General features: G+C 38.5%; 1 protein-coding gene across 3 annotated transcripts in view; it reads right to left on the bottom strand.

The window, feature by feature from the left end:
• The window catches only part of SANBR (SANT and BTB domain regulator of CSR), a 53,945-nt gene extending 33,612 nt beyond the window's left edge, over positions 1-20,333 (bottom strand). For all 3 annotated transcript variants that reach the window (XM_080933031.1, XM_080933032.1, XM_080933030.1), the window contains exons 1-7: positions 20,197-20,333; positions 15,052-15,210; positions 9,914-10,100; positions 8,315-8,408; positions 5,938-6,176; positions 2,851-2,909; positions 994-1,154 (exon numbers count right to left, since the gene is read on the bottom strand). In XM_080933031.1, coding sequence (XP_080789157.1) covers positions 994-1,154; positions 2,851-2,909; positions 5,938-6,176; positions 8,315-8,408; positions 9,914-10,100; positions 15,052-15,201 — 890 coding nt within the window. In that variant the 5' untranslated portion in view covers positions 15,202-15,210; positions 20,197-20,333. The remainder of the gene's footprint in view (positions 1-993; positions 1,155-2,850; positions 2,910-5,937; positions 6,177-8,314; positions 8,409-9,913; positions 10,101-15,051; positions 15,211-20,196) is intronic.
• Positions 20,334-26,802: the final 6,469 nt, after the last annotated feature.

Genomic DNA, 26,802 nt, shown 5'->3' on the forward strand with positions numbered 1-26,802 from the left:
CAAGCTCACTATTTTAACCCTCACCTATTCCTAAATCTCTGTGTTAACAATACTGACCTTACTTAAACTCTAAATGAATCTGACTGGTCACCTGCCATTCCACCAAGATATTCAGGAAGTACACTAATTTTGAAAGACCTAAAGCTGTCTCTTGGTTTACCTCACTGCATTCCTTCTCCTTCTCCTCCTTCCCCTCCTCCTCTTCTTCCTCTCAGCCTTTCCTTTCTGCACTAATGGCTGCTCATGTTGAAAACATACTAATCATCCTGTGTCCTCTCTTTCCTTGCATTATCTCTTCATAAATCTGTCAAACCTTTTATACTATGTAATTGAACTCAGGGGCTGCTTCACCACATCTACCCTAATCCAAACCCATCAGTTTTTACCAAGCTACTACCTTTGCCTCTTGACACATCTCCTTGCTTCTCTTACCTATACCTCATGTTTCCCACACAGCAACCTAAATCTCTTAAAAGCAGGTTTTTAAAACAAAACAGAAAAAACCAACTCTGCTTCTGCCCAAACCTAGAAGAAGGTATATACTCCTTGCTCTGACCTCAATGGCCCCTGTAAGACGTGGCTACTGCTGGTCTTAGAATTACACCATTTGCCCCTGTAAAATGAAGTCTTAATCTTAACACAGTTCATTACTGCCATATGTTCATTATACAAGAGTTACCAAAATGTTAATAAAGGTAACTACCACCAACACTGATCACCTGAATTTGACTCCAGGAATCATATTGTGGAAGGAGAAAACTGTTTCTGGTAAGTGATCACCTGACCTCCACAAATGCTCTGAGACATATACACACACATACAAACACTAAAATTAAATGTAATACAAAATGTTAATCATAAAGATTTAACCATAAGCTTTTGGCTTTTTATTTAAAAGTAAAATAGAAATATATTATTTATGGATTTTAAAATAGAAATTTCTCCAAAATCAAGTATAAATATACTTAATAAAATTAAAGTTTAAAGAATTACCTCCTAAACTTGTCTTTTTTGTCTTTTAGGTCATCAATTTCATTGTGTGTGAACAGATCAGCGATGCGTGTAAGCAGGTTCGCATTGATGCAGTTCATGTTGCATGGAGCGGCCACTATGGCATTCATATTCTTATGGCAATACTGAATACATTGTTCAACCTGAAAAACACGAAATATAAAATTTATTTTGAAAATAATAAAATGATATTGTCAGAGTCATACCTTTCAAACAAGGTACTCACGAAAAGTCTAACCCATAAACATAGCCAATAACTGAGTTTTGCCAATTACTTGATGTATATGGTTAAACAGGTAAAAAGTTAAATCGCACATAGCTAAATTATTTCTAATTCCTTTTACTTAAAACAATAATGTATTTTGAATGACTGTAGCAGGTATAAATCTTAATCTGTATACTACAAGGCACATTCAAATGACTTCTGTTTTACTTTATTTTTATTTCATGTACATTGGTGTTGTGCCTGCATGTATATCTGTAAGGTTGTCTTGTAATTATATAGTATTACAGTTGTGAGTGCTGTGACTTGAACCCAGGTCCTTGGAAGAGCAGTCAGTGCTCTTAACCATTGGGCTGTTTCTTCAGCCCCTCAAATGACTTCTTATAGTTAAACTTAGTTATTATGTCTCATTCTTCTAGGTAAGAGAGTTAAAATTTCAGCCATTTAAGTATTTTCTCAGTCTGTTTTATATGATCTCTCACTTCCTTCTCTTTTAACCCAAGGTGGATTTATTTACTGTAAGAGTAGAGAGGGTAGTCTTGTATTTTTCCAAATACTGTGCTAACAGTATAAAAGTAATCTTTTAGGACTTAGGTTTCCAACCTCAAAGTTTAAGAACTTTAAATTTTTTCCCCTGCACTCCATGCCTGAAGCCAATATTACCAGTCCCCCAAGGAGTACAAGGAATACAGTCCCCAGTAACCTCCAAACAAACCAGTAAGCTCATCTGCCAACACAGCAAAGTAGTACTCAGCTCTGTACAGTTTTATCAGGAACAAATCCCAAACATTTATTTAAATTATAACTATAAAATGTCAACCATGAAATATATGAAACCACTGAATTCTAAAAAAAATTTTTGGTTTTGGTTTTGTGATATCAAGATATGCATCCTATGCTGGCCCAAATATTTATTATGTAAATAAAAATAAATATATTTAACATTATAGCTTAAAATAGATGTGTTTATATTATAGTTTTATATTTGATCAATCATTCTTAAACAATAGATATGAGCTACGATGTAAACACAAAACTATACTATTTAATAGCTTGATATTTGTTTTTGGTTTATTGAACTATAAATGAAAGACACAGAATAACACATGCCTAAAAATCTGGGCAGTGGTGGTACATGGCTTTAATCCCAGCACTTGGGAGGCAGAGACAGGCAGATCTCTGAGGTGAAGGTCAGCCTGGTTTACAGAGTGAGTTCCAGCACAGCCAGGGATACACACATAACACACACACACACACACACACACACACACACACACACACAAAACCCTGTCCCAAAACCCACCCAAACCCAAAAACAACAACAAAAAGCCTAAAATTATTTAAATAGTAAAACATTATATTCCAATTAATTCTTTTGTTAGTGATAGGACAAAGTCTGAAATAAAATGTATTCTGTTTAGTCTCAAATTACACAATGGTTGCTCCAATTATAGACATAACATACAAAATGATACAGAGTAGTCTTAACCCCTTCTCCCAGAACAAAGTACTATTACAAATGATACTCTTGAACTACTAGTTTGCTTACTATACATTCAAAGGGAGGAAAGCATTAGGTCAATAAAAGGGCTTAGATGTTTAAAATAAATACTTACTAATGAATCCATCTTCAAGAACTCTGAAGAAATAAGGATTGAAATGACATTTCCTGGCTCTAATAAAAAGAAAGAGCATGAAATTTCCTTCTGATATTTAACTCAGTCTTCTCTTTTCATCTTAAAAAAGAGTATGCTACTTTAATAAAAATTGATAACCCTTGCTTATATCAGTTAACTTGGTTACAAAAGAGAAGATTTAATGCAAATCATAGGAATATAGAGAGACTCAGCAAACTGTTCTTAAATTAGATTCATATAAAGTACAAAGACTCTAGCTTGAGATAATGACATGCAAAAGTCACAGTGAGAAAAGTTAAACAATGATCAGCAAGAGCATTAATTAGGGAAGTTATTTTAAAAAGGCAAATAAATATTGAAATTTAAGACTCTGAAATGTAATAAAAATTTACTGACAAAATGCTGAAGTTATACGTTACTGCCACACTCAGTGGGTGCCCTGGCACACGGATGGGGAAGAAGGTAAAACTATCATCGCTATGAAATATATTTAAGAAGAAAGAAACCCAGTCATTTTCCATCATTCTGGTACTAATTATCATTCTAAAGCCTTTGTAGCAGAACAATGGGTAAGTAATTCCAACATTTCCCAAGTAACAGTTCTAGTTAAGGGTTCTCAAGCTGGTGGGAAAGCTTCTTGGGAAACTGTTCTTGAGGATACACCACCCATTTAAGAACCAGTGTCTTAATTATAGGAGATTTAAGTAAACACCCTCGTACCTTTCTTGGTTAAGATAAAAACTGCTTCTAGAGAAAAATTATATTTACAGCAGTGACTATTTCTTTGACTTTTACTATATACACATGAATATGCTGCATTGAACAAATTTCATGTGTGTGTGTGTGTGTATGTGTGCACGCGCGTATATAATGTTACTTTTTTCACAACAGGCTACTATTCAACACAAAAGAGGTATGTGTATATATACATATTGAATATACATACACATATATTCATGACTAGACAATCTGAAATCTGGTCTTTGGCTTGAATTTTTTAAAAGAATTTAAAGATGTTTAAAAACATTTATTTTTTTTTTTTGTATGTGGGTGTTTTGCATGTATGTATGTCTGCACTGTGTACATGAAGTACCTGAGGAGGACAGAAACGGGCACAGGATATCCTAAAACTGGATTACAGATGGTTGTGATCCACCATACTGGGAATCCAACCTATGTCCCCTGAAAGAGCAGATGACGCTCTGTTAATTACAGAGCCATCTTTCCAGCCTGGCTGAAAATTTGACTTAATCTTAGAATTAGAATTTTTATTTAAAACAATTTTATTTAGAAATCTTTCCCATTAGTTCTGTCATTATAATATAAAATTTTATAAATCTTTTCAATACTGTAAGCATATTAACAGGAGAGTTTTGTTTGCTTGCAGTGCTAAGAATTGAACCCAAGTCCTCATGAATGCTAGGTGAGCACTCTACCATTGAGCCATACTCCCAACCTCTATTATGTGTATTCTGATACTGCTATTCTAATACATAAATTGTATTATTTTTTATATAAACCTATGCCCATTGAAAGATTACTTATTATTTTTCAATTAATATCTTAACATGTAAAATAATGGGTTTCATTATGACAATTTCATATATACATGTCCCTTAACAATTATTATCATTAAGAACAGTGTTTTTCAAATTTTTAGTTTCAGGACTTCTATACAATCTTAAAAACTGAGACTCCTAAACAGCTTGCTTATGTGGTCATATGTATTAGAAATCTCACCATATTAGAAATATGCAAAGAGAGAAATTTTTAGAAGTCAGTTTTAAAATACAATAATCCTATTAATTATAAACATATTTTTGTGAAAAATATCTTTAAAATGAAAAAGACACAGTGACTATCACTGAATGACTTTTCTCTGACTCTAATGTCTAACTCCACTGACTGTAGGATTCTCATATCTGTCCCTTTTTCTCTTTCTGAGACACACTCTCACTCTGTAGCCCAGGCTGGTCTTGAACTCATGGCAATACTCTTGTCTCAGTATACCATGTGCTGGAATTATAAGCATGAACCACCATGTCTGGCTTCATATCAGCTTCTTCTGCATTCAATTTGTGTGTAGATTGCTTTTGGTTGTTAAGCTAAAACATGAAAAACAGCATTTTCTTGAAGGTTGAGTGTAACAGAATCTGAATCCAATTAATAAACTTCTACTTTGCTCAATGACTTGTCTCTCACTCTGAGGGAGTCATTAGCTCATTACAGATTTTCTTTTTTAGACACTGCATAATTCTCATTTGGAAAAGCTCACTGAGTTACACATGTTCTGAATATTCAGACACTTCATTGTAAAGAGGTATTTAAAAGTCAGTATGTTAATAAGTGTGTATTTCAACAGAAAAGGTCTTTTTGTGTATGGAGAAGCTGTCAGTAATACTGGAGCAGGTAAATTTTCCAAAACTCTAATTCTCACTTGAAAACTTGGCTTCTTATCACTAATAACACTTACTATGAACTATTTTCCTTTACATGGCTAGCTTATTTATATAAAAAATGTCAAGCACTTGTCTGAATAATTATAACTTATGAAAGTTCTTTTCAAGTAAACATGTCTTTCTACTCTTAAATGTCAGCTGGTTTAGTTCTTAATGTAAATGTTCAGATGATTTCCCTCAAGACAGCCCTGTACTGATATGCATCAGAAGTCCTGAGAACCACTACCAGAGTCCAAAACGGATGACTACCCAAGGGCTGAGACTTAATAAAGTCATTTTTACTGGTTTGTCAAGAACAAGTGAACCTACATTTCTCCCTTTCCTTTTTAAACTGTGAGTGTATGGAACAGAGAAAATGGGGATACAGTTTGCAGTCCTGCTTTGATCTGGGCTACAAAGCTCAACAATCTTGTACACCATTGCCTTTTCACATTCCAAACAAACCTCTAGGACCCTTTCTAGGATGTACAAAGCCTCAGTTTCTGTAATATGAGCATAAATATTAATATTCAAATAAATAGCTACATCTCAGTTTGGACCTGAAACAGACACCAGATGACGCACAAATTTCACCACAAAATAAGCAACAGATTATTATTGTTTTTACCTAAAGCAGGAATCTCACAATCTTTATTCTCCTTAGTGTTCCTTTTAACATATTTTATCAACCAGTTGAAAATGTGAACATCACAATGAACTGAAATGTCCACCTCTTCCCAGCGCTGGGCATCCATAGATAAATATTCAGCAAAGTACTTCATTTCTGATATCAAAAGATCTCGTGGACAAATAAAATCTTCTTTCAAGCTTTTTGCTTCATCACATACATGGATCACCATGTTTGGCCTTCATAAGAAATGTTACACAGAAATGAGACTGTTAGAATGTGAGAAGAAGAAAGAGCACTGACAGTAGAGGTTAGAGAACAAAGGGTTCTGAAGACCTGGACCACAAAAGTATATTTTACAGGGTTTGACATATATATTCAGGATTTCTAGTTTCTGATCTATCTGCTTGTACCTCAGATTGTGGTTAATTTTAGCAAGCTATCCACTTAATAAAGAAATTAAAAAATAATGTTACTAAAGAACTAATAGTTTAGAGAGTTTGCATTTTATTGTTCAAGTTTTAATTCCCATAGAGCAGGTAAATAACACTTTAATTCTTGTGTAATGACTAACATAAGACCAATCGTAAGACCAATGATCTTTAACCTTTGAAAAAAAATCTAAAATGATTCAAATTTAAATCAAATTAAAACCAGTATCACTTAGCTACAACAAAGTTTGGGTCCAGGCATTCATGAAATATATATTAGTGAGTACAGATTTAGTAAGTTTAGATGATGCATCTGAAAGTTTGCATTAAAAGTTAGATACTCCTTGAATTTACCTTCTTTAAAAGTGATATATTTTTCTAGGTATGGCAACACATATACATAATCCTAGGCATGGGAACCTGAAGTGATAGACAGACAGATTGCCATGAGGTGGAAGCCAGCCTGTATTACATAGTAAGTGCCAGATCATCCTGGGCTATAGAGTGAGATCCTGTATCAAAAATGCAAAAGTCAACTAAAAGAGAAAAAGTAGGGGTAGGGATATAGCTCAGTTAGTAAAGTACATGGAGCTCAATTCCCAGGGCCACTTTAAAAAGCACAATGCGATGACACACTTTGTAACTCTAAAGCTGGGGGAGATCAGGACCTGGCCACATCCAGCCTAGACAACCTGGAAAGTTCCAGGACAGAGAGAACCTGTCTCAAAAAGGGGAGGGGGGACTTAAGAATGACAACCAAAGTTGTCTTCTGGCTTTCACACATGCACTGTCACACACATAAATAAAATACATAAAAACAAACAAAACCCCCAAACCCTGATGCACTGTCTTCATGTCTTTACCAAAAGAAAATAAATAGGAAGAAATAAGTACTACAAACATGAATTACTTTGTGCTTAATTTAATTTTAAAAATTCCTAAAACAAAATCAGTGTTTGATATACAATTGGTATATGAGAAAAATATTATAATCAAAATCAGGTCAACAAGATGGCTCAGTGGAAAGGATGCTTGCTGCCAAGCCTGTTGGTCTCAGTTTCATCCCTGGGATCTAACTGGTGGTGGGTGCAAACTGATTTCTACTAATTACCCCTGATCACCATATTTACTATGGGGCACATTTCAGAATGGCACCCTCAAGGCTCACCTGGGAACCTGGCTGAATTCTGACTTGCAATGAATTTTTAAGGGCTGCAAGTGCTCAGGCCCAAGTGCTTCCCTGGCACGCACAGTACCTAGGCGCAAGCCTGCACACCAGGAAGAAAGGGAAGTTGGGGACTGGGGGGGCTGGGAGAAAGGTAGCTAGGTAGATGAATTTTGTCGTATGTTATTATAAATCTACCAAAACTAGAGGCACAGGAAAGACATCTTAGAGCTGAGAAATAAGTCTTGTATATTCATTAGCTGATAGTTATATGGTGTACTGTTTGTCAAAACAAGTAATCATTTACTGTGCACGCAACTTGTCCTATAAGAAATACATAGAACAATTCAAAATATCAAAAGCTGAAGTATACTAAAATATATTCTGATTTTAAATATTTGTATAGCAATTTTACTAAAATAGTTCTAAAAATAAGCATCTAATCTCATTAATAAACTTCAAGAACTAATTACTTAAAAGATTTTTCTTTGGGCATTAAAATTTACTTTCTAATGTTCTGTGTTACTAAATTTTATTTCTAATATTTTTAAATATGCCAATTGTTTTTTAATGAAAACCCCCAAAATTTAGAAATAACACAAGCAAGTAATGTGTTAGGTATTATTTTTGTTGTTCATGCATGGATGGTTCTGACTCCAATGTCTGAGCAGTTGTGTAAGTAAACCCTACAGTATGACTGATGTGCATTAGCAGCAGTGTGTACTTTCAGTTGGAGTACTCTGAGTACCACATCTCATCCAACAAACAACTAGCCGCCTACCCTTCAGATTCTCCAGTGTCTTCTCCAGCATTACGAGCAGTACAGTTTTCACTTTCTGAAGAGCAATTCCTTGAGGTAGCTATACTATGTCTTCCTTAAATACAGAAACAGACACATACACAAAAAGGGGAATGAGTTAGCATTTCTAGCTGAGAATGGGTTTTCTTATGGAATGGTAACATGGTAAATGCAGTTTCCAAGGCAGTTAAGGTGGTATTTGTCAGGTGGCATTTCTTGCTTTAATGCTTATATTTTAAAGGCAAATAGAAGAAACATAGAAAATGAATCATAAATTCCTGTTATAGCGAACATTTTCAAAAGATTGTGGTGAAATATTCTGATCTAAGTTGAGGGTTCACAAGTACAGCATAGCCTCTTTGTCCTGAAGTAAATTATTCTGTCAATGTTCTGACAGCTGCTGAAATGAAAGTAACTCATTCTGAGGGTTTCTAAGGCCTGTGACTTCCAAATGTAACGCCAGAAAACATCTTGTCACTGTGTCACTTGAATTTCTGTTAAGTGCATAAGACTGGCTGTAAAAAAAACAAAACAAACCCAAAACCAACCAAACAAACAAACAACCTGATGATGTAAGAGATGAGCAAAATTCTCTACTGGTTTTGTTTTGTTTTGAAGTGGTCTGGCCTGGAAGCACATACCTACAGTCCCAGCAGTTGGGAAGCAGTGGTAGGTGGATCTCAGTGAGTTGTAGACCAGCTTGATATACATAGTAAATTTGGGGACAGCTAAAGGCTACATAGAGAGATCCTATCTCAAAACAAAAAATTTTAAAGTGGCCATGGTAGTACATATTTTTATCCAAGCACTTGGGAAGATCAAGAACTCAACACCATCCTCAGCTACATAACAGGTTTGAGGCCAGGCTGGACTTCATGAAACTTTGCCGTGCATGCACACACATATGTAAAAGTAAAAACAGGTCTGAGTACAGCTGAACCTACAAACTGACTCTGGTTTAGTTCCAGGAGAAGTCTATAACTCTTTTAGATGGAAAAATACAAATAAACATGAGCACAGGAGAGAAATGAAACAAATTTGCTACAAAACATGTATGTTACACTCATCTCAAATAAATGAATGAAGACGGGAGGTCCAGTTCAGCAGTAGAGGACTGTGTAGTGAGTGAGGTCATCCCCAGCACTGTATGCGCTGGGTGTGGTAATGCAGCAACGCATAGTGCTTGGGAGATAGGAGGCAGGAAACTCGGAAGTTAAAGGTGATCCTCAACTACGCAGTGAATTCAAGTCCATCTGAGATACATGACACCCTTTCTCAAAGAGTAAAATTACAGCTAATAAACAAGATGTGAAAAACCAGGATGATAAACTGAAGTAAATGATTTTGGTATGGTTAAAATTTATACATGGAAATATTATTTAACCTATATATTTGCACTTAAGGTTTTTGAAATACGACAAAGACAATGGGAATTTTTAACATTCACAAAAATAAAGTACCAACAGTTTTTTATATAAGTGTTTGAATTAGTCTTTAAACAAAGAAAGGAAGATTGGCTAGAACTTACAAAATGTAGAATTTTTATAAGACCAAGTACTACATTTTAATTTATAACATTACCTGCTTTAGAAACTGTATCTTGATCAACTGGAGTCTCTTGAAAATCTCCTTGTGTGTCAAGAAGTGAAGATTTAATGTAAGTGGCTAAAGTCTCCACAGGACCCTCTCCAGCAGCCATTAGTGGGTTGTACTGGTTGTCAACAGGTGAGCTTCCGCAGCTCTTCAACTCATCAAATCTTTTCACACACTGCAGTGATGGAAAACGGCAAAAAGAGGTTGATAAAAACAAAATAAAACAAAACAACAACCAAACAACCAGAACCATTTGTATAAAAATGCAACACTGGTACTTCCTGTGCTAATTAAAAAGTTGAAAAAGTACATGATTTTATACAAGCTTACTATCTTAATACATGCAATTATCACTGAGTAATAATATAAGAGCAATCATTAAGTAATCATGAATGATAATCTTCAGTCAATAAAACTTAATGATATATTGTTGAGTGACCTAACTAAGAGATTTATTCATTCATAGTTTTGAATAATCAACTTCAGTATCATTAAGGTTATATAACTATATAGCCAAAGTAAAGGCAATAGAAAAAGACATATTTTGACTTCTTCGTTTTAAATTATTTTAATTTTTACTTAAAATATGCAAGTATTTTGCCTGCATGTATGTATGTGCACCTTGTCAATGCCTGATGCCCATAACAGCCAGAAGAGCATACTGCATCCCTGGCCGTGGGAGTGTGGTTATGAGCTTCTGTATGAGTGCTGTAACTGAACCTGGGTCCTTTGCAAGAACAACAGTGCTCTTAACCATGAACCATCTCTCCAGTACCTAAAGAAACTTTTCTGTATTTTTTGTTGGGGGGACATAAACAAAATTTGTATATTTTAATATGTAAAATTCTGCAACTTAATTTTTTTCCTTTAAAGTCAGAGTATTAGTTGTTTTTTAAAATGTGGGGCTAGAGAGATAGATAAATGGTTAAGATCACCAGGTGGTCTTTCAAAAAGATCCAGGCTCAATTCCCATATCCCACATAGCAGGTCACTTTCATCTGTTAATTCCAGTTCTAGGGCCTCTAAGAGCCCCAGGTACATGGTGCACACACTCATGCAGACAAAACATTCCCAGACATAAATATTTAAAATAAACAGTAAAAAATACTTAACTCAAAGGAATCATGTACATATGCTCTTGAAGAAGAGTAAAGATTATCTTTATCAGCCATATTTCCTTTTGGTATGCATCTGTTATCAGTTGACAATATTAACAAGTAAAATACTTGGCTTTTATTTTTGTATGATATATTTCCAACACCAATAAATACCTAATTCTGTCATCATCTAAGTATTAACCAGGACTGATCTTGCTCAGCTTTGGAGATCAAATGAGACTGGGTATATTTTGAGTGGTATGGGTATAGAACTCACCCTAACCTGGGATTAGGAACTGAACCCACTGTATGATGACAGTACTAGCTGAGCCACTAAACAATCTCCCTACCCTAAGAAAAGTTGGATCCAGGTTCCACCTTTCAATGGAAAGCAAATCCAGGAGGATCTGACTTCTAACACTGCATTTTCTTCTACTGTATGTCTCAGGCTTGTTGTATTGAGGTCTGATCCCGGGGCTCAGACATACTAGGGAAGCACTCTATCTATGAAGATGACAAAGCTGTCAAAGAGGCCACAGAAGGAAGCAAAACCGACTGAAATAAGATTATCTCCAACTAGGCCATGCCTAAATGGTGAAGGTGGCATTACAGGTCACAGGGGAGGCCACGGTTTTCATAGAAGACAGGGGTGACAGGCTACAAAGAAAGAAGGTAAGTCTGATTCTCCCCCACCATTCTGTCCTTGTCTACCTTCTTCCATTTGAAACAAATCTTTTCTCTGTTACCCATTAGATGGCAGAGCCTCCTGAGGCCATTTCAAGACAGTGGTCCTGTGGCCTACTTGAAGTCTATCTAGGTAACATGTTAACACAGATCTACCCTGAGAGGTTTGACTTGACATTCATATACACTTTTTTGTTTTGTTTGTTTGTTTTATGTATGCAAGTACACTCTCACCGTCTTCAGACACACCAGAAGAGTCATCGGATCCCCATTTACAGATGTTGTGAGCCACCATGTGGTTGCTGGGAATTGAACTCAGGCCCTCTGGAAGAACAGTCAGTGCTTTTAACCACTGAGCCATCTCTCCAGCCCTCATATACACTTTTAAGAAGATAAATAATAGAATTGGCCGCTCTTTTTTTTTCTCATTTTTTAATTAGATACTCTATTTACATTTGAGATGCCATCCCTTTGCCCCATCCCACTCCCATCCCCCTCCCCCTCCATTTGCCTTCACAAAGGTTCATGATCACCTCCTGATCACCGTCTCCACCCCATTGCCTTGGCATTCCCCTACATTGGGAAATCATGCCCCCCATGGACCAAAGGCCTCTTCTCACATTAATGCCAGAAACTGGTATCTTCTGCTACATATGCAATTGAATCAATAGGTCAATGTGTGAACGAAGGTTGGTGTTTTAGTTCATGGGAGTTTTGGAGAGTTTGGTTGGTCGATATTGTTCTTCCCATGAGGTTGCAACCCCTTTCAACTCCTTAGGTCCTTTCTTTAGCACCCTCATTGGAGTTCCTGAGTGCTTAGATTTGGTGGCTGCATATGTGGTAGATCCCCAGGTGAGGCGGCTTCTGAGTGATGATCTTTTCTTCAATCCCTGCTCCTCTATTTGACCTTGCATTTCCTCCCATGAGTGTTTTGTTCTCCCTTCTAAGAAAGACTGAGGCATCCCATTTTGGCCTTCCTTCTTTTTGAGCTTCATAATGTCTGTGAATTGTTTCTTGGGTATTTAGAGCTTTCTGGGGATAGTATCGCTTATCAGTGAGTGCATACCATGTGTCTTCTTTTGTGACTAGGTTACCTCACTCAGGATGATATTCTCTAGTTCCATCCATTTGCCTAGGAATTTCATGAAGTCATTGTTTCTAATAGCTGAGTAGTACTCCACTGTGTAAATGTACCACAGTTTCTGTATCCATTCCTCTGTTGAAGGATATCTGGATTCTTTCCAGCTTCTGATTATTATAAATAAGGCTGCTATGAACATGGTGGAGCATGTGTCCTTGTTATATGTTAGAGCATCTTTGGGGTATATGCCCAGGAGTGGAATAGCTGGGTTTTCAGGTAGTGATATGTCTAATTTTCTGAGGAACTGCCAGACTGATTTCCAGAGTGGTTGTGAGTTGGCCGTTCTTGTTAAGTTTTGAGCTCATATTCTTTCTGTTTCATGTAATGTACAAAACTATTTTTTACACAAAACTGTTTTTTTGCCTGTGTCTGGACTGTAAAAGACGGAAGGTTTTTACTATGATTTTTTACTTCAGTGACATTAAGACAAATTAGAAGTCCTAAACTCAAGAAAAAAAAAAAAAAAAAAAAAAAAAAAAAAAACCAAACCCAACCCCGAGAGTAAATAAATAAAAGTGAAACCATCAGTGGAATTACTGGATACTGTAAATCCTAGCACTCCAGAGGCTGTGGCAGGAGGATCTTAATGAGTTCCAGGCCAGCCTAGACTACATAGTGAGTTCCAGGTATAGTAGTGCACTCTTAAAATCCCAACATTTTAGAGGTTATAGCCGAAGATACCACCCTGAATTATATTTTAAATTTCATATAAAACACATACCCACCCCCACTCCCCCCACTACCACCACCACACAAATCAGGGGCTGGAGAGATGGCTTGGTGGTTAAGAACACTGGTTGCTTTTCCACAGGATCCAGGTTCAATTCCCAGCACTCACATGGCAACTCATCACTGTCTATAACCCACTTCTAAAGGAGTCTGACACACACTAATGCACATAAAATAGAGTTAAATAAATTATATTTTAAAAACCAACCAAAATCAAAGCATAGCAAAAACTGCAGTTTCTAAATCTCAAACTAGTGTCCATGAGTGAATTACAAGACTCTGTTTTCCCTGTAAGAATACTTTTTTTTTAACTTGTTTTTTTACTTAGGCAAGGCAAAGTTTTTTTTTTTAAGATTTATTTATTTATTATATATAAGTATACTGTAGCTGTCTTCAGACACATCAGAAGAAGGCATCAGATCTTATTACAGATGGTTGTGAGCCACCACCATGTGGTTGCTGGGATTTGAACTCAGGACCTCTGCAAGAGCAGTCAGTGCTCTTAACCACTGAGCCATCTCTCCAGTCCTATAAGGATTCTTAAATTTAAGTTTGATTCTGAGTATAAAATTAATAAAGTCAACTAAGTTATCAGGATGGCTAGCCTATCAGTATTTCAGAGCCCATTGCTTTTCTTCTTATAATTTAATTTATACCATGAAATACTTTAAATGCTCATTACATTAAGACAATGGTGGTGCATGCCTTTAATCCCAGCACGGGGGAGGCAGAGGCAGGTAGATCTGAGTTCAAGGCCAGCCTGTGTTCTTACATTATTTGTTTGTTTATTAAAAATATTTGTTTATTTACTGAGACAGTGTTTCTCTGTGTAGCTCTGGCTGTCTTGGAACTTGCTCTGTAGACCAGGCTGGCCTCAAACTCCTGAATGTTAGGGTTTTAAATTACTGTTCCAACTTATACACTATTTGAAGTTCAAGAAAAACAAAGCCCCCCCCCCCCAAAATGAAAAATCACTATGCTTAATCTTTACACACCAAGAAAACTTTGACTATTTCCAGGTTACATCTTGTTTTACACATACTTTATGCTCATTGTAACTAGTAAGATTTTTAAGGCATACTATCAAACCTTTAAAAAAATCAAGTACTGACAAAAATGTATTCATATACTTTTATGCAAAAATGCTTTTAAAATCTGTACATTTATCTTGGATTTTTAAAATAAAGTTGTTCAATTATTTATAAATAAATAAATAAATAAATAAATAAATAAATAAATAAATAAATTACTGTTCCAGAGGATATGATGCCTTCTGGTCTCCTTGAGCACTATATGAATGTGGTACACAGAAATCAATGAAGACCAAACACACAAACACACAAAATAAAACATATAATTTTTTTACTTAGATGTTTCTTTCAATCTCACCTTTTGTGTGTGTGTGTGTATGTGTGTCTGTTTTAATGTGTTGCTGTTGTCATCTGTATTTTTAGGACAGATTCAGGGATTGTTACCTCTTTTGGTGTTAATCCAGGTACAAGCCTTGCCACAGTTTCCCAGTTGATCGTCTGAGGGATTCCAATCAATGGATAAAGGATCATATCCAATACCATTTGGTTATTATTATTCAGGAAATTATTGTTTTCTGGACACCCACGACTCATCTTCTAGAGCTAGGAATAGGGAAACACACAGTATTATTACGTCTGAAATTCAGATGTTTTCATTGTCCATCCCTAAAGATTACCTGCCACTATATAAAGAAAAAAAATAAAGCTGACTTAAACACAGAATATTCATCTCTTCAAACACAAAAGCTTTGACTACTAAGACTTGAAAGATGGGTTAAATATGCAATAAAAAGGCAGAATCTTTTGTTTGTTCCAAGACAGAGTTTCTTTGAGTAGCTCCGACTGTTCTGGAACTCACTTTGTAGACTAGGCTGGCCTTGAACTCAGAGACTCACCTGCCTCTGCCTCCTGAGTGCTAGGCTTAAAGGTGTACACCAGCACCACCTGACTTAAAAGGCAGAATCTCAGTGGCAAACTCCAGGTGATGAGCATTTGAGTTTTTATTAAAAAACAACTTTTCCTCTGTTTATTTTATTTCCAAATAAAATGTTTAGGAAAAGTTAAGTATACTTTATTTTCCTAAAAAATTTTATATATAGACTATTCATAGATAATATAATCAAACCATGAAGAACTCAAAATATGAAGTATGCTCAAAGTATTATAATTTCATTCTGTTCCTAAATAATTCCCTCCTGTTTTCCTTGAGTGAATGTTCACGGTACAAATAATGTACCATGGCTGAGCATACTGAACTTGTAGACATAATAAAATGAAATAGCCTAGCAACTTAACATAGTAGTTAATGTGTCTGTGGTTGTTGTTATAATGATATCAATAACTATTAAGTAGTGTTATTTTGTATGTTTGAAACAACTTGTCTCTGGAAAGTTCATTTTTAACCCTAAGTTCAGAAACGATGTGGAACTGACCTGACCGATCTGGCAGAAAATGGATACTGGCACAAAAAACAAGAGCCGAAATGGAGGCAGCCATGAAGAGAGGGGTCAGGGAGCCTTGTGATGGCTATGAAAGCAGGGCCTGTCCTAATTCTACAACATTAGTAAGCAGGTTTGGGTGTGTATGAAAGGAGAAAAGGTTAGCACTCCCCTTAACAAGGATGGAAGAGGCCCTTGGGCCTAGTAACACACAGATGGTTAAGGCATCAAACCACTGTTTTGATCAGAAGGGAGTGCACCTTTGTGAAAGCAAATGGAGGGGGTGGGGGTAAAGGGATAACATCTCAAATGTAAATACAGAGTATCTAATTTTAAAAAGAGAGAGAGAGAGAAAAAAAAAAAAACAGGTTTGGAGGAGTTAAGTAACTTGCACAGTGCCACAGACCTACTGCGATGCAAAGTGGGGTTCACACTATTTCAGTGGGTTCTCTCTGTTCTCTGAGGAGAAGCAGTGAGGTGAGATGGTTTAGGATGGAAAGAACAGTTCTAACAGATGGTAAAGCCATTTATGTTTCAATGACACAGCTTGGAAAGCTCTGGCTGGTGAGGTGGGCTGGGGAGGTTACAAAAAGAAAAAAAGAAAAACTACTCATCCAAAGCTAAATATTTTAGAAAGCTCTTTAGGTCATTGGGTTTAAGACACACTATTTTATCCATGCATTTACGACTACGCCATTATGTATCAGGCACTGCAACTGAAGTTGGAACACAGAATTATAGAAGAAAACACTGATAAAGGTTTCCAGCTAGTCATGTTTATATAGTTTAGCTTTCATTAGCTTCTAGCTTAGGAATACCACTTTAAAATATGAGCTGCTCTATGGAAAAGTGTGGCATAATGTAAGGCAAAGTTGACTAACCAACCAAGAGCAATGTGCCCAGAGTCTGAAAGTCCCATTTGAGTTTTAGCATCATCACATGCCACATTAAAAGCCTGTGACAGTCAGTACAGAGAGAACAACAAGGATCACCTTGTGAAGGTACTCTGAAGATTAAGGAAGCACCTCCCAAGTGAGACATGATATGTAAAGACAAAAGACACTTCCTAGGATCAGGACATTTAAAATAGCACTTCAGAGTAGAAATGTAGAAGCAGTCATTAGTTGTTTATATAAACGCTATCATAGGACATCAAATTCTAGGATGATGTCATTATGCAACAAGGCAGGTCAAGCCTATCATTGGATGAGAAGGAAGGGTAGGCGGGGGGAAAAGTCTAGGAAGGAGAGAGGAGAGGAACTGGGGAGAATCAAGAGGGAGCCATTGAAAGAGGATTTAGACCCAGGTGATCTTACTGGCGATAGGTAGATATGAATATTTTCACGGTTTCTATAGGTCAATCTGTCTTATCTAGATGGGTGGATATCTTTGTCAACTGGTTGCAAGCTTATTGTGTGGTTGGATTGTGGATTGAGAATTTTATATAAATCTGATTGATAAAGTATTGATTATTGAGTCATGATTTTACCGGGCTGTGGGGAATGTAAGCAAAGATCCCAACAGAGAGAGAAGCAGCTGGGGTGAGCAGCTCTGGATAAGTGGCCTGTGGCTCCATACAGGAACCGATAGCAGCAGATCCAGTTTTTATTCTTACTGAAACATCAAATGGCAGTTAAAACAACATAATTTATGTGTCTGCATAAACATTAAAAATCAACAGTTAAGAGCACTTGACATTATCACGAAGGAACTGGGTTTGGATCCCAGCAACCAAGTGGTTTCTTCTAACTGTAACTCCAATTACAGGACTATAATGCCCTCTTCTGACCTTCATGGGCACTAGACATGTATATGGTGCACACAGATATATGCAAGCAAGCAAATACACAGGCACACATAAAATAAAAATAAGTCTAAAACATGAAAGAAACATAAAAAAACATTAAACATTGTAAAGTCATAGCTTTCTGAGATGTACCTTACTGAAAAACCAGTATAGTGTAGTAGTTTCAAGTATAGGTTCTGAAGTCAAACTGTCCAACTTTATATCTTGGCTGTACCATTAAGTTATTCTCTAGTTCAGATAATCTGTGTTTCAGTTTACAAAGGTAAAGCAGTAGGTGCTGTGGTGCTGTGTGGGAAGAAGCACCAGACACAGCATGAGGACTGGGTGTTGACAGCAGAAGCATTTCTGAGATCCTTAAACAGATTCATAAAGACAACAAAACTTAACATGAAACTGCCAATAGAAGGAATAAAAGGCTACAGACACTTACCAAGCTCCACCTTTTCTAGCAGTGCACTCTTGGGCTCGGTATAAGGAAAACAATAGCTATCTTTGAGATTATTGTGAGAACTAAATTATACCAGAAATCACTCAGCACAGTACCAAGCATGCAACATTTGCACCACAATTTATTATGGCAACTGTTTTTCCTTACCCTATTTTGGCTGTTAATGACATAAAATTTTTTCAAGAATTTGTTGAATCCCTTAGAAAGCACTGCCTAGAACAAAAGTTCATGTTTATCCACCTAGGATAGGTCTTGCTTTGTAGACTGGGCTGGCTTCTAACTCATGATCCTCCTACCTCAGAGCACAGAAATTATAGGTGTGTGTGGGTAAACTCAGCTTTTAGGCTGTGCTTTTTATCTTTGATTGCTCAAAAGAATGACCAGCAAAGCAGACAGCACCAAAAAAAGTTTGCTGACTTAATACAGTTTCAAAGCCTTGAAGAAACTTAATGTATCTTTTAGAACCCACACCAAGCTGAAGAGTCACTATTTTATGAATATGTAAATATACTATACAAAAATAAATGTGGAACCTTAATTTTCAGTGAACAAAATGTTGTTCTCTACTTACATGGGTAATGTGTGCATATCTTTTTCCTAAGGACGAATGATTTGGAAAGGGGTGTTTAATTATAATTTGTTTGGACCTTAGTAGACATTTAGGATGAGAATGGAGATGTTTGAGGCTCTAAGTTTGACAACCAGCACTGAAAAAGAGAAAAGGCAAGAAAATAGTCTAAAGTAAAATTTAAGACAAAGACCCTTCGTGTGCTGCTTTTAGATTTTAACTTCCAGAAATTTTAATTAAAATTTCCTTTCTGGGTTTGTGTGTGTGTGTGTGTGTGTGTGTGTGGGTGTGTGTGTGCTGGTGTCATACTGTACAAGTGAGCTAAATCTCCAGTTCTTAATTAAAATTACAAGAACATTCTCTCCATCGAAATCTTAAAAACCTGTATGTTTCAAATAAAATACTCATTTACTCATGTTTATGGATGCTTTAAATAACTTGGGTGTGAATTTTTTGTTGACACAACTGAATCTTTCCAGTCAAGGGGAAAAAAAAAACCATTGTGTATTCTAGCTAATCTTTGAGAAAGTTTCCTTTAGCATACAGTCTTACATACACTTAGAACAGCTGGCACATGTATCTCAATCTGGAGAAAGGTATAAACGTATAAAAAACTATGAGTACAAGAAAATATCCAAAACTCAAAATTATCCTCTCATGCATACCATATTTTAAAAGCGTTAAAGGCATAACATATTTGGTAAATAGTTTACCAAAACCTAAAAATTCTATTGTTTAACACATTACACTTTTAAAGAACATAACCTATTTCCTTATTTTGACATATTCATATGAACGAGCACCTGCTTTTCATTTTTCAATGAAAAGGAGGCTCTTGATTTTTCCCTAAGCAGAGGCAGAGTGGAGGGGGACACTGGGGCAGGTGGAAGGCCTCAGGCATGGCAGAGGGAGGCTGTTAACACCGACGTCCTGATCTAGAACAGCCTTCCTGACTCTCGCCCACACGGTCACTGCCCACCCGGGAAAGTAGCCCTTCCACGCCCGGTCCGAGGCTCCTGGCGCAGCGCGTCCTCGGGACCCGGGTTCCGCGGCGTGAGCGCCGACTGGAGGCGCGGGCTGGAGAGGAGCAGACAAAGGCGTCGGAAAGCAGCCAGGCGGGGACAGCGAGAGCCGGAATCCGGCGGCTGAAGCTGGGCTCGGTCCCCAGGAGCGGCGGCGGGCTGCGCCCTGGAGTCCGTGGACTTCCGGGCAGCCGAGCCCCGCACGGCCCGCCCACCGGCCGGCCGGGATGGGCAGCCGTGCTCCGGGCCCTCACCCCACTGCCACCTCCCGGGTGGGTGCCCCAGCCTCTCAGCGTCTGTCTCACCTCCACAGGGCCGCGACGGCCCTCACCGCGCCGGTGTCACCTGCAGCGACCGGCACCGCCCGCGCTCGCGCCCAGAACGGCGCGACCCGGCGCACACGCCCGCCGGAGGGGCCCTCGCGAGCCGCAGCCGCACCCGCCTGTGCCCGCTAGCCGGCCGCCCAAGCCCGGGCGCTGAGGGGCGGAGCCCGGCCGGCGCAACCCGGCCAATCGCAAGCTAGCACCGCAGCGGAGGATCCAATGAGTGCCGAGCTCTCGCGGGCGGGAGGGTGCGGGCCTCGCCAGCGCGCAGCCCTACGCTGCGCTGAGCCTGCTCTTCACCCTGCCCTCTCTGGCTCTTCCTCTCAGGCCTGTCGCAGTGCAGCGTCCCCACCCTCCTAGCGTCCTGTCTCTTAGCAACTAGATCCTCAGTGCTTGATCTTGAAGAGCCAACGTGGAGTGCACAAGAACGGATACGTGGGAGATAAACGGAGCTCAAATTTAAAGAATGGAGCAATTCTTTCCTTGTCACTTAATTTTTGCTATAAACTGTTTAGGGCACAACGGAAGAATTATATGCTTTGATAGGGCGTTGGCAGGCAGTTAGAATCATACAGTAAACTGAAAAGCTGGTGACTGAGGTCTCAGATATCAGTGCTAAACTTGGAAGGCTAATTGATGTTCAGTCTTAGAGCACTGATGGAGGTGGAGTAGAGGCCAGAATGTGAGTTTGTGTTGGTTTTGGGCAAGATTCAACTGAAACAGTGTCCTTCAACAAACCAATTTGCAAGCGCGCGGGGGGGGGGGGAGAGAGAGAGAGAGAGAGAGAGAGAGAGAGAGAGAGAGAATAAAAGTCTCAAGGTTATGGTTTCATTCAAATCTTCATTTCTTTTTTTTTTTTTTTTTGCTTTTTTTTTTTTTTTTTTTGCTTTGTTTTTCCAGAGCACTCTGAAAGTTTTGTTTTGTTTTGTTTTTTCAGTTTCTCCAATCCCCTTATTTGCCAAGGCTTTCCTCCTTCCACTTAAAAGGATCTCCCCTCCCACTTTGGGGAGGTGGTCTCATTGTGCAGGAGTCCAAATAGAGAGGAAGGGATGAGGCTTCCATAGTTGATAATTGGCCTCAGCCTTCATCGAAGCTTTGAGCACCACAGTAAGAGAAGCACCGTGATCATTTCGCAGACTCAGGCTTCCTGTCTTGCTCTTAGGTGAGCATTATTCACATTCAGCTTGAACTGCAGTGGCTGTACATCTTGCTTTCTGCCTCCAAGTCATCTGCAGCAGGTAAGCCATTCCAACATTTGGATCACACTAGTGCCCTTATCTCCTCAAGGAGACCAAAAGATTCTCGAACCCCTTCTAGGAACAGCTCTGCTTTAGGACAGCTGAGGTGGGGAGCTGCTGGCACACTCATGACAAGTGCCCTCGTTTATCACAGTTCCTTGTTTGTGAATGACACCCAGGTTTCTGTTACTGGATTTGTGAGGGCTCATTTGTAAAGTTAATACATGAAGTAAAGGAAGCCTACCATCTTTGGAGCATTTACAAGTATATGCCAGGTATGCATCTATTATACACCTTAGGCACAATGGTAATACCGCGAGGTTTATACAGTTATTCTTTTTTAATAATAAAATAAAAGATAAAACAAAAATTAACGTACCAGAATTTGACAAAACAAACAGAAGAAAAAGAGACAAGAAACAGAGACCCACTTCTTCACACACAGAAATCCCATAAAAACCCTAAACTGGAAGCCATAATGTATGCTGAAGGCCTGCTGCTGCCCTGTGCACACTGCTTCAGTCTCCGAAAGTTCTTGTGTGCTTTGGTCATGTTGGTTTAGGGGCCTTGTTTACTTGGTGTCCTCCATCCCCTCTGATGCTTATACTCTTTCATTTTCCATAGGGCACCCTGCACTCTGACGGAGGGATTTGATGGACACATACCATTTAGGGCTGACTGTTTTTGTGTTTGTTCCTATCTGCTGCAGGATCAAGCTTCTCTGATGGTTGAGCAAGACACTTGTACTGGCTGGTTTTGTGTCAACTTGACACAGCTGAAGTTATCACAGAGAAAGGAACCTCAGTTGAGGAAATGCCTCCATGAGATCCAGCTGTAGGGCATTTTGATCAAGGGGGAAGGACACAGCCCATTGTGGATGGTGCCATCCCTGTGCTGGTAGACCTGGGTTATAAAAAAGTAAGCTGAGCAAGCCAGGGGAAGCAAGCCAGTAAGTAACATCCCTCCATGGCCTCTGCATCAGCTCCTGCTTCCTGACCTGCTTGAGTTCCAGTCCTGACTTCCTTTGGTGATGAACAGCAATGTGGAAGTGTAAGCTGAATAAACCCTTTCCTCCCCAACTTGCTTCATGGTCACGATGTTTGTATAGGGATAGAAACCCTGACTAGGACAGCACTGATCTATGAGAACAGCAAAATGACATTAGGAGTCATTTGATTGTGACTTTTAAATTTTTCTTCAAGTGGGTCTTTCTTTCTTCCTTCCTTCCTTCCTTCCTTCCTTCCTTCTTTTCTTTTTCTTTCTTTCTTTCTTTCTTTCTTTCTTTCTTTCTTTCTTTCTTTCTTTCTTTCAGAACTGTAGTTAGTTTTACCCTAGGTCCCTGGTCTCAGATTCTTGGTCAACTAAGCAGTGTGGGGTATGAGTTCTGTCTTGTAGTGTGGGCTTCAAAGGCAAATCAAACATTGGATGGCTACCCTTACAAGCTTTGTGGTACCATTAAAATAGCATATCTTTGGGGCAAGACACCATTGTCAATCAGGGTTTGTGGCTGGGTTGGTGTCTATGTTTCTTTTTTTGGTAGCATGTAGAGTATTGTTCGGTACCAAAGACACAGCACATGGTGAAGGCTCTCTGCAGGCACCAGCTTGTCTTCTACATGTTCAGTGAGTTGTGTTAGAATTTTCTCCAACAGTGGAGCCCCACTGTCAGTTTGTGGAGAACAACCTATAGTCTTGACAATAGCCTGGGTTGTTTGGGAATTCTCATGGGACCCATTTGTCCAACAACTCAATTAGTTGTAGCTCAATCCCAGGACTGGAAGCTTCATTCTGTAACAAAGAGATGGCCAGTTGGCGCTCTGTCTCCTGCTTATGTGGTGATTTCTTTTAGATCACCTTCATGTCTGAGTATATTTTAGGAAGTTCTGTTGTATTAGATAGATTTCCACAGTACTCAAATGGCCCTTAATTTTGGCTGTCTCTCTTGGTTTTCCTTCTCTTGTCTCCTCTCCCCTTTCCTTTCCCACTAGGGCCTCCCATTCCAGCCCTTCCTCCATCCATAACAATCTATTCTGTTTCCCTTCCCTAATAATCCATATGTCCCTCCTAGTCTCTTGCTCTATACCTAACCTCTGTGATTATGGATTGTAGCTGGGTTATCAATGACTTAACAGCTAATACACACATATAAGTGGATACATACTCTATTTGTCTTTCTGGATCTGGGATTCTCACTCAGGATGATTCTTTTTTTCTAGTTACATCACTTGGCATGCACCTAGAATTTCATGATTTCATTTTTTCATGGGCAAGTGATATTTCATCATGTAAATGTCCCACATTTTCTTTATCCATTCTTCTGTTGGGGAACATCTAGGTTATTTCCAATTTTTGCCTGTTATGAATAGAACAGCAGTGAACATGGCTGAGCAGGTGTCTCTGTGGTATATAAGGTGTCCTTTGGGTGTATGCCAATGCTGGCTCCTTTTATGTCAGCTCAACACAGGCTAGAGTCATTGGAGAAGAGGGAGACTCAATTGAAAAATGTCACAAGCTAATGACTAGCAGGTAGGTGATCTTCCTGAGATGGTCTGTCTTAGATTAAAATAATCCATGATAGATTTTTCTCCCATAAACAAGGCCCAGGAGAAAATCATTTTAGGGAAGATTCCTGCTATTAATATGCTTTTCCTGTTATTATTAAACATGTATAACAATCACTGGGTATTAGCCCACCCTTTGGAGTAGATCTCTGCAGATCTACAAAGATGTGCTGTCTTGTAGTGATGCTTGTAGACAACAAATAGATGACTTCTCATCTCTTTATGATGATCGTATAAGAACTCCTAAAATTATATCAGTATTTATTAAGCTCTTTTATAATGGGACTACTATTAGGTCTCTTCTGATAGTCAAAACTGCAATGAGAACTCTGTCAGTCTCCCATGTGTCACCAGTTAATTGCTTCTGAGAGTAAGCCAACTTTTTACTACTCAGAGCACATTCCAAGAGATTGTAAAACAATTAAGAGGCCATAAAAAGGAAACCAATAACATATTATAGGGCTAGGAAAGAAGGTAAGGTATTGACTGGGTTTATCTATACAAAATTTCAGTAATAACTTATGATTTTTAACTCTCTATGAACTGCCATGACAGATGATGTTTAGCCAGATAATTACTCCTAATGGAGTTGTAAACTGTTGTATACTTCTATTTTGATGCATGATTTAAATTCATGTGTAAATTTGTGATATGCCTTTTACCATGTGATCATGTATTCTGAGAGATGCATAAGTACCAAGGACAGAGTGCAAATTTTCCACCATCCTCCTTTTTCATTCATTCTGTTCTTTTCCCCATTTTCCTTAGAAAGCTTTCATAGAAAACTTTTTACAACTTAGAAATAAACACTAAAATAAACACTAAAATCACTTTTCAAAGTTGTCTCTTTTTCTTCCTGCAAGTTCAACTGCCAGGCTGAAAGAGCAGTTCAGTTCACTTCCTGCTGAGATAGAACAAAGATTGTTTTACTTAATCCCTTGCTGATTTAGGATGAGGTGAACAGTGCCAGAGATCTCAGTTTCTGGCCTCAGAGGAACAAGGCAGGTCAGCTACAGTAGCAAAGTAAATTAAACTTAAGTAAATAAACTTTTAATTATTATGCAACAACCCTAAATATCTCATAAGACATTAAGTCTCAACTGATGCTCTTCCCCCTCTGCTGCCTCAACAAAAAAGAAGACCACTCCAGGGCTGGCCTCCATCAGAAAAATGCCTCAATAAGATCAGGGCATGGTGGTGCACATCTTTAGTCCCAGCGCTGGATTGGAGCCATTGGCAAGTCATAGAGGCATAGAGTCATGCATAGAGCGGCAGAGAGAGGCGCAGAGGAGCAGAAAGGTAGCTATGTGAGTTTGAGGCCAGCCTGGTCTACAAAGTGAGTTCCAGGACAACGATGGCTACACAGAGAAGCCCTGTCTTGAAAAACAAATGAGCAAACAAACATGTTTTGTTTTTTTTCTTTCTTTTTTCTTTTTTTTGGGGGGGGCAAAGATTTTCTAACCTGGAAGTTTTTACCCTGGAAGTTGCTCTGTAGACCAGGCTGGTCTTGAACTCAGAGATATATTTGCCTTTGTCTCTCAAATATAAGTGTTACATTTCCCCAGCAGAGATTTCTCAGGTCTTGAGGGGAAAGGTGTCTTGGCAGTCAGGAAACAAGAGTGCCAGTAATGTCATACTACACAACAAATCTCACATGAGAGATATATTGGGAAAGCCACAAGAGGTTGGCTGCTGATGCTTGGGTGAGAAGCAACCACAAACTGAGCAGGAGGAAGGACCAGAAGGATTTGTTGGCCTGATCTTGGCCTTTTATTTTTCTTGTGGGGCCAGTCCTGGCCACTGTCCCAATTTGAGAGACTGGAAAAAGGACATAGAAAAATCTGGGGTAGTGCTGGACTTATAGGTGTGTGCCAACATCACCTGGTTTGAGTATTTTCTTAATTAATGATCAGTGTGGGATAGCCCCAGCACATTGTGGATGGGGTTACCCCTGATCAGGTGGGTCTGCATTCTTTAAGAAAGTAACCTAAGACAAGGAAAGTAACCCTAACTAAAACAATGTTGCTGATGGCTAATTTGGGCTGTCAACTTGACTACATCTGGAACTAAAACCCCCAAATGACTGTTAAACAATGTGAGGAAAGTTTTGCTTAATTTGAAATAAGAAAAAAATCCATTTCTAATGCAGGTCTTTTAAGAAAGACAACACACCTTTAATCCGGGCCTTGAAGTAGGAAGACATACCTTTAGTCTTCCCCACTATATAAGGACATGGAAAAAGGAAGCTTCTGCTCTTTGCCTGCTTGCCCTCACCTTGCAAGTCCATTCCTTCATTGGCATTAGAGCCTTCTTCTCCAAGATTCCAGTGGATACTGAAGACCAGCCGAGACATGCAGCCAGTCTGAGCAACTACTGGATTCTTGGACTTCACAGACAGCCATTGTTGGATCAGCTGGACTGCAGCCTGTACATTGTTCTAATAAATTTCCTGTCTCTATAGATAATAAATATAATTAATGTATAAATTCATTCATAAGTTTTGTTCTTCGGAACCCTAATTACAATGCCTGAGACTTTTATCAGTATCATGAGGAAAATGGATCTATGTTTCTGAAACAGCACCACCATTGATTTCTGTAGTAGTTGTACAAGTTTACACTTCCACAAGCAATGGCTCAGTGTTCCCCTTACTCCACATCCTTGCCAGCATGAACTTTCACTTGTTGTATTGGTCTTAGCCATTGATGGTGTAAGATGAAATCTCAAAGTAGTTTTGAATTGCATGTCTTTGATGATTAAGGATATTGAACACATCTTTAAGTGTTTCTT

This window comes from Micromys minutus (genome assembly GCF_963924665.1).
Source record: "Micromys minutus genome assembly, chromosome: 1".
NCBI lineage: Eukaryota > Metazoa > Chordata > Mammalia > Rodentia > Muridae > Micromys > Micromys minutus.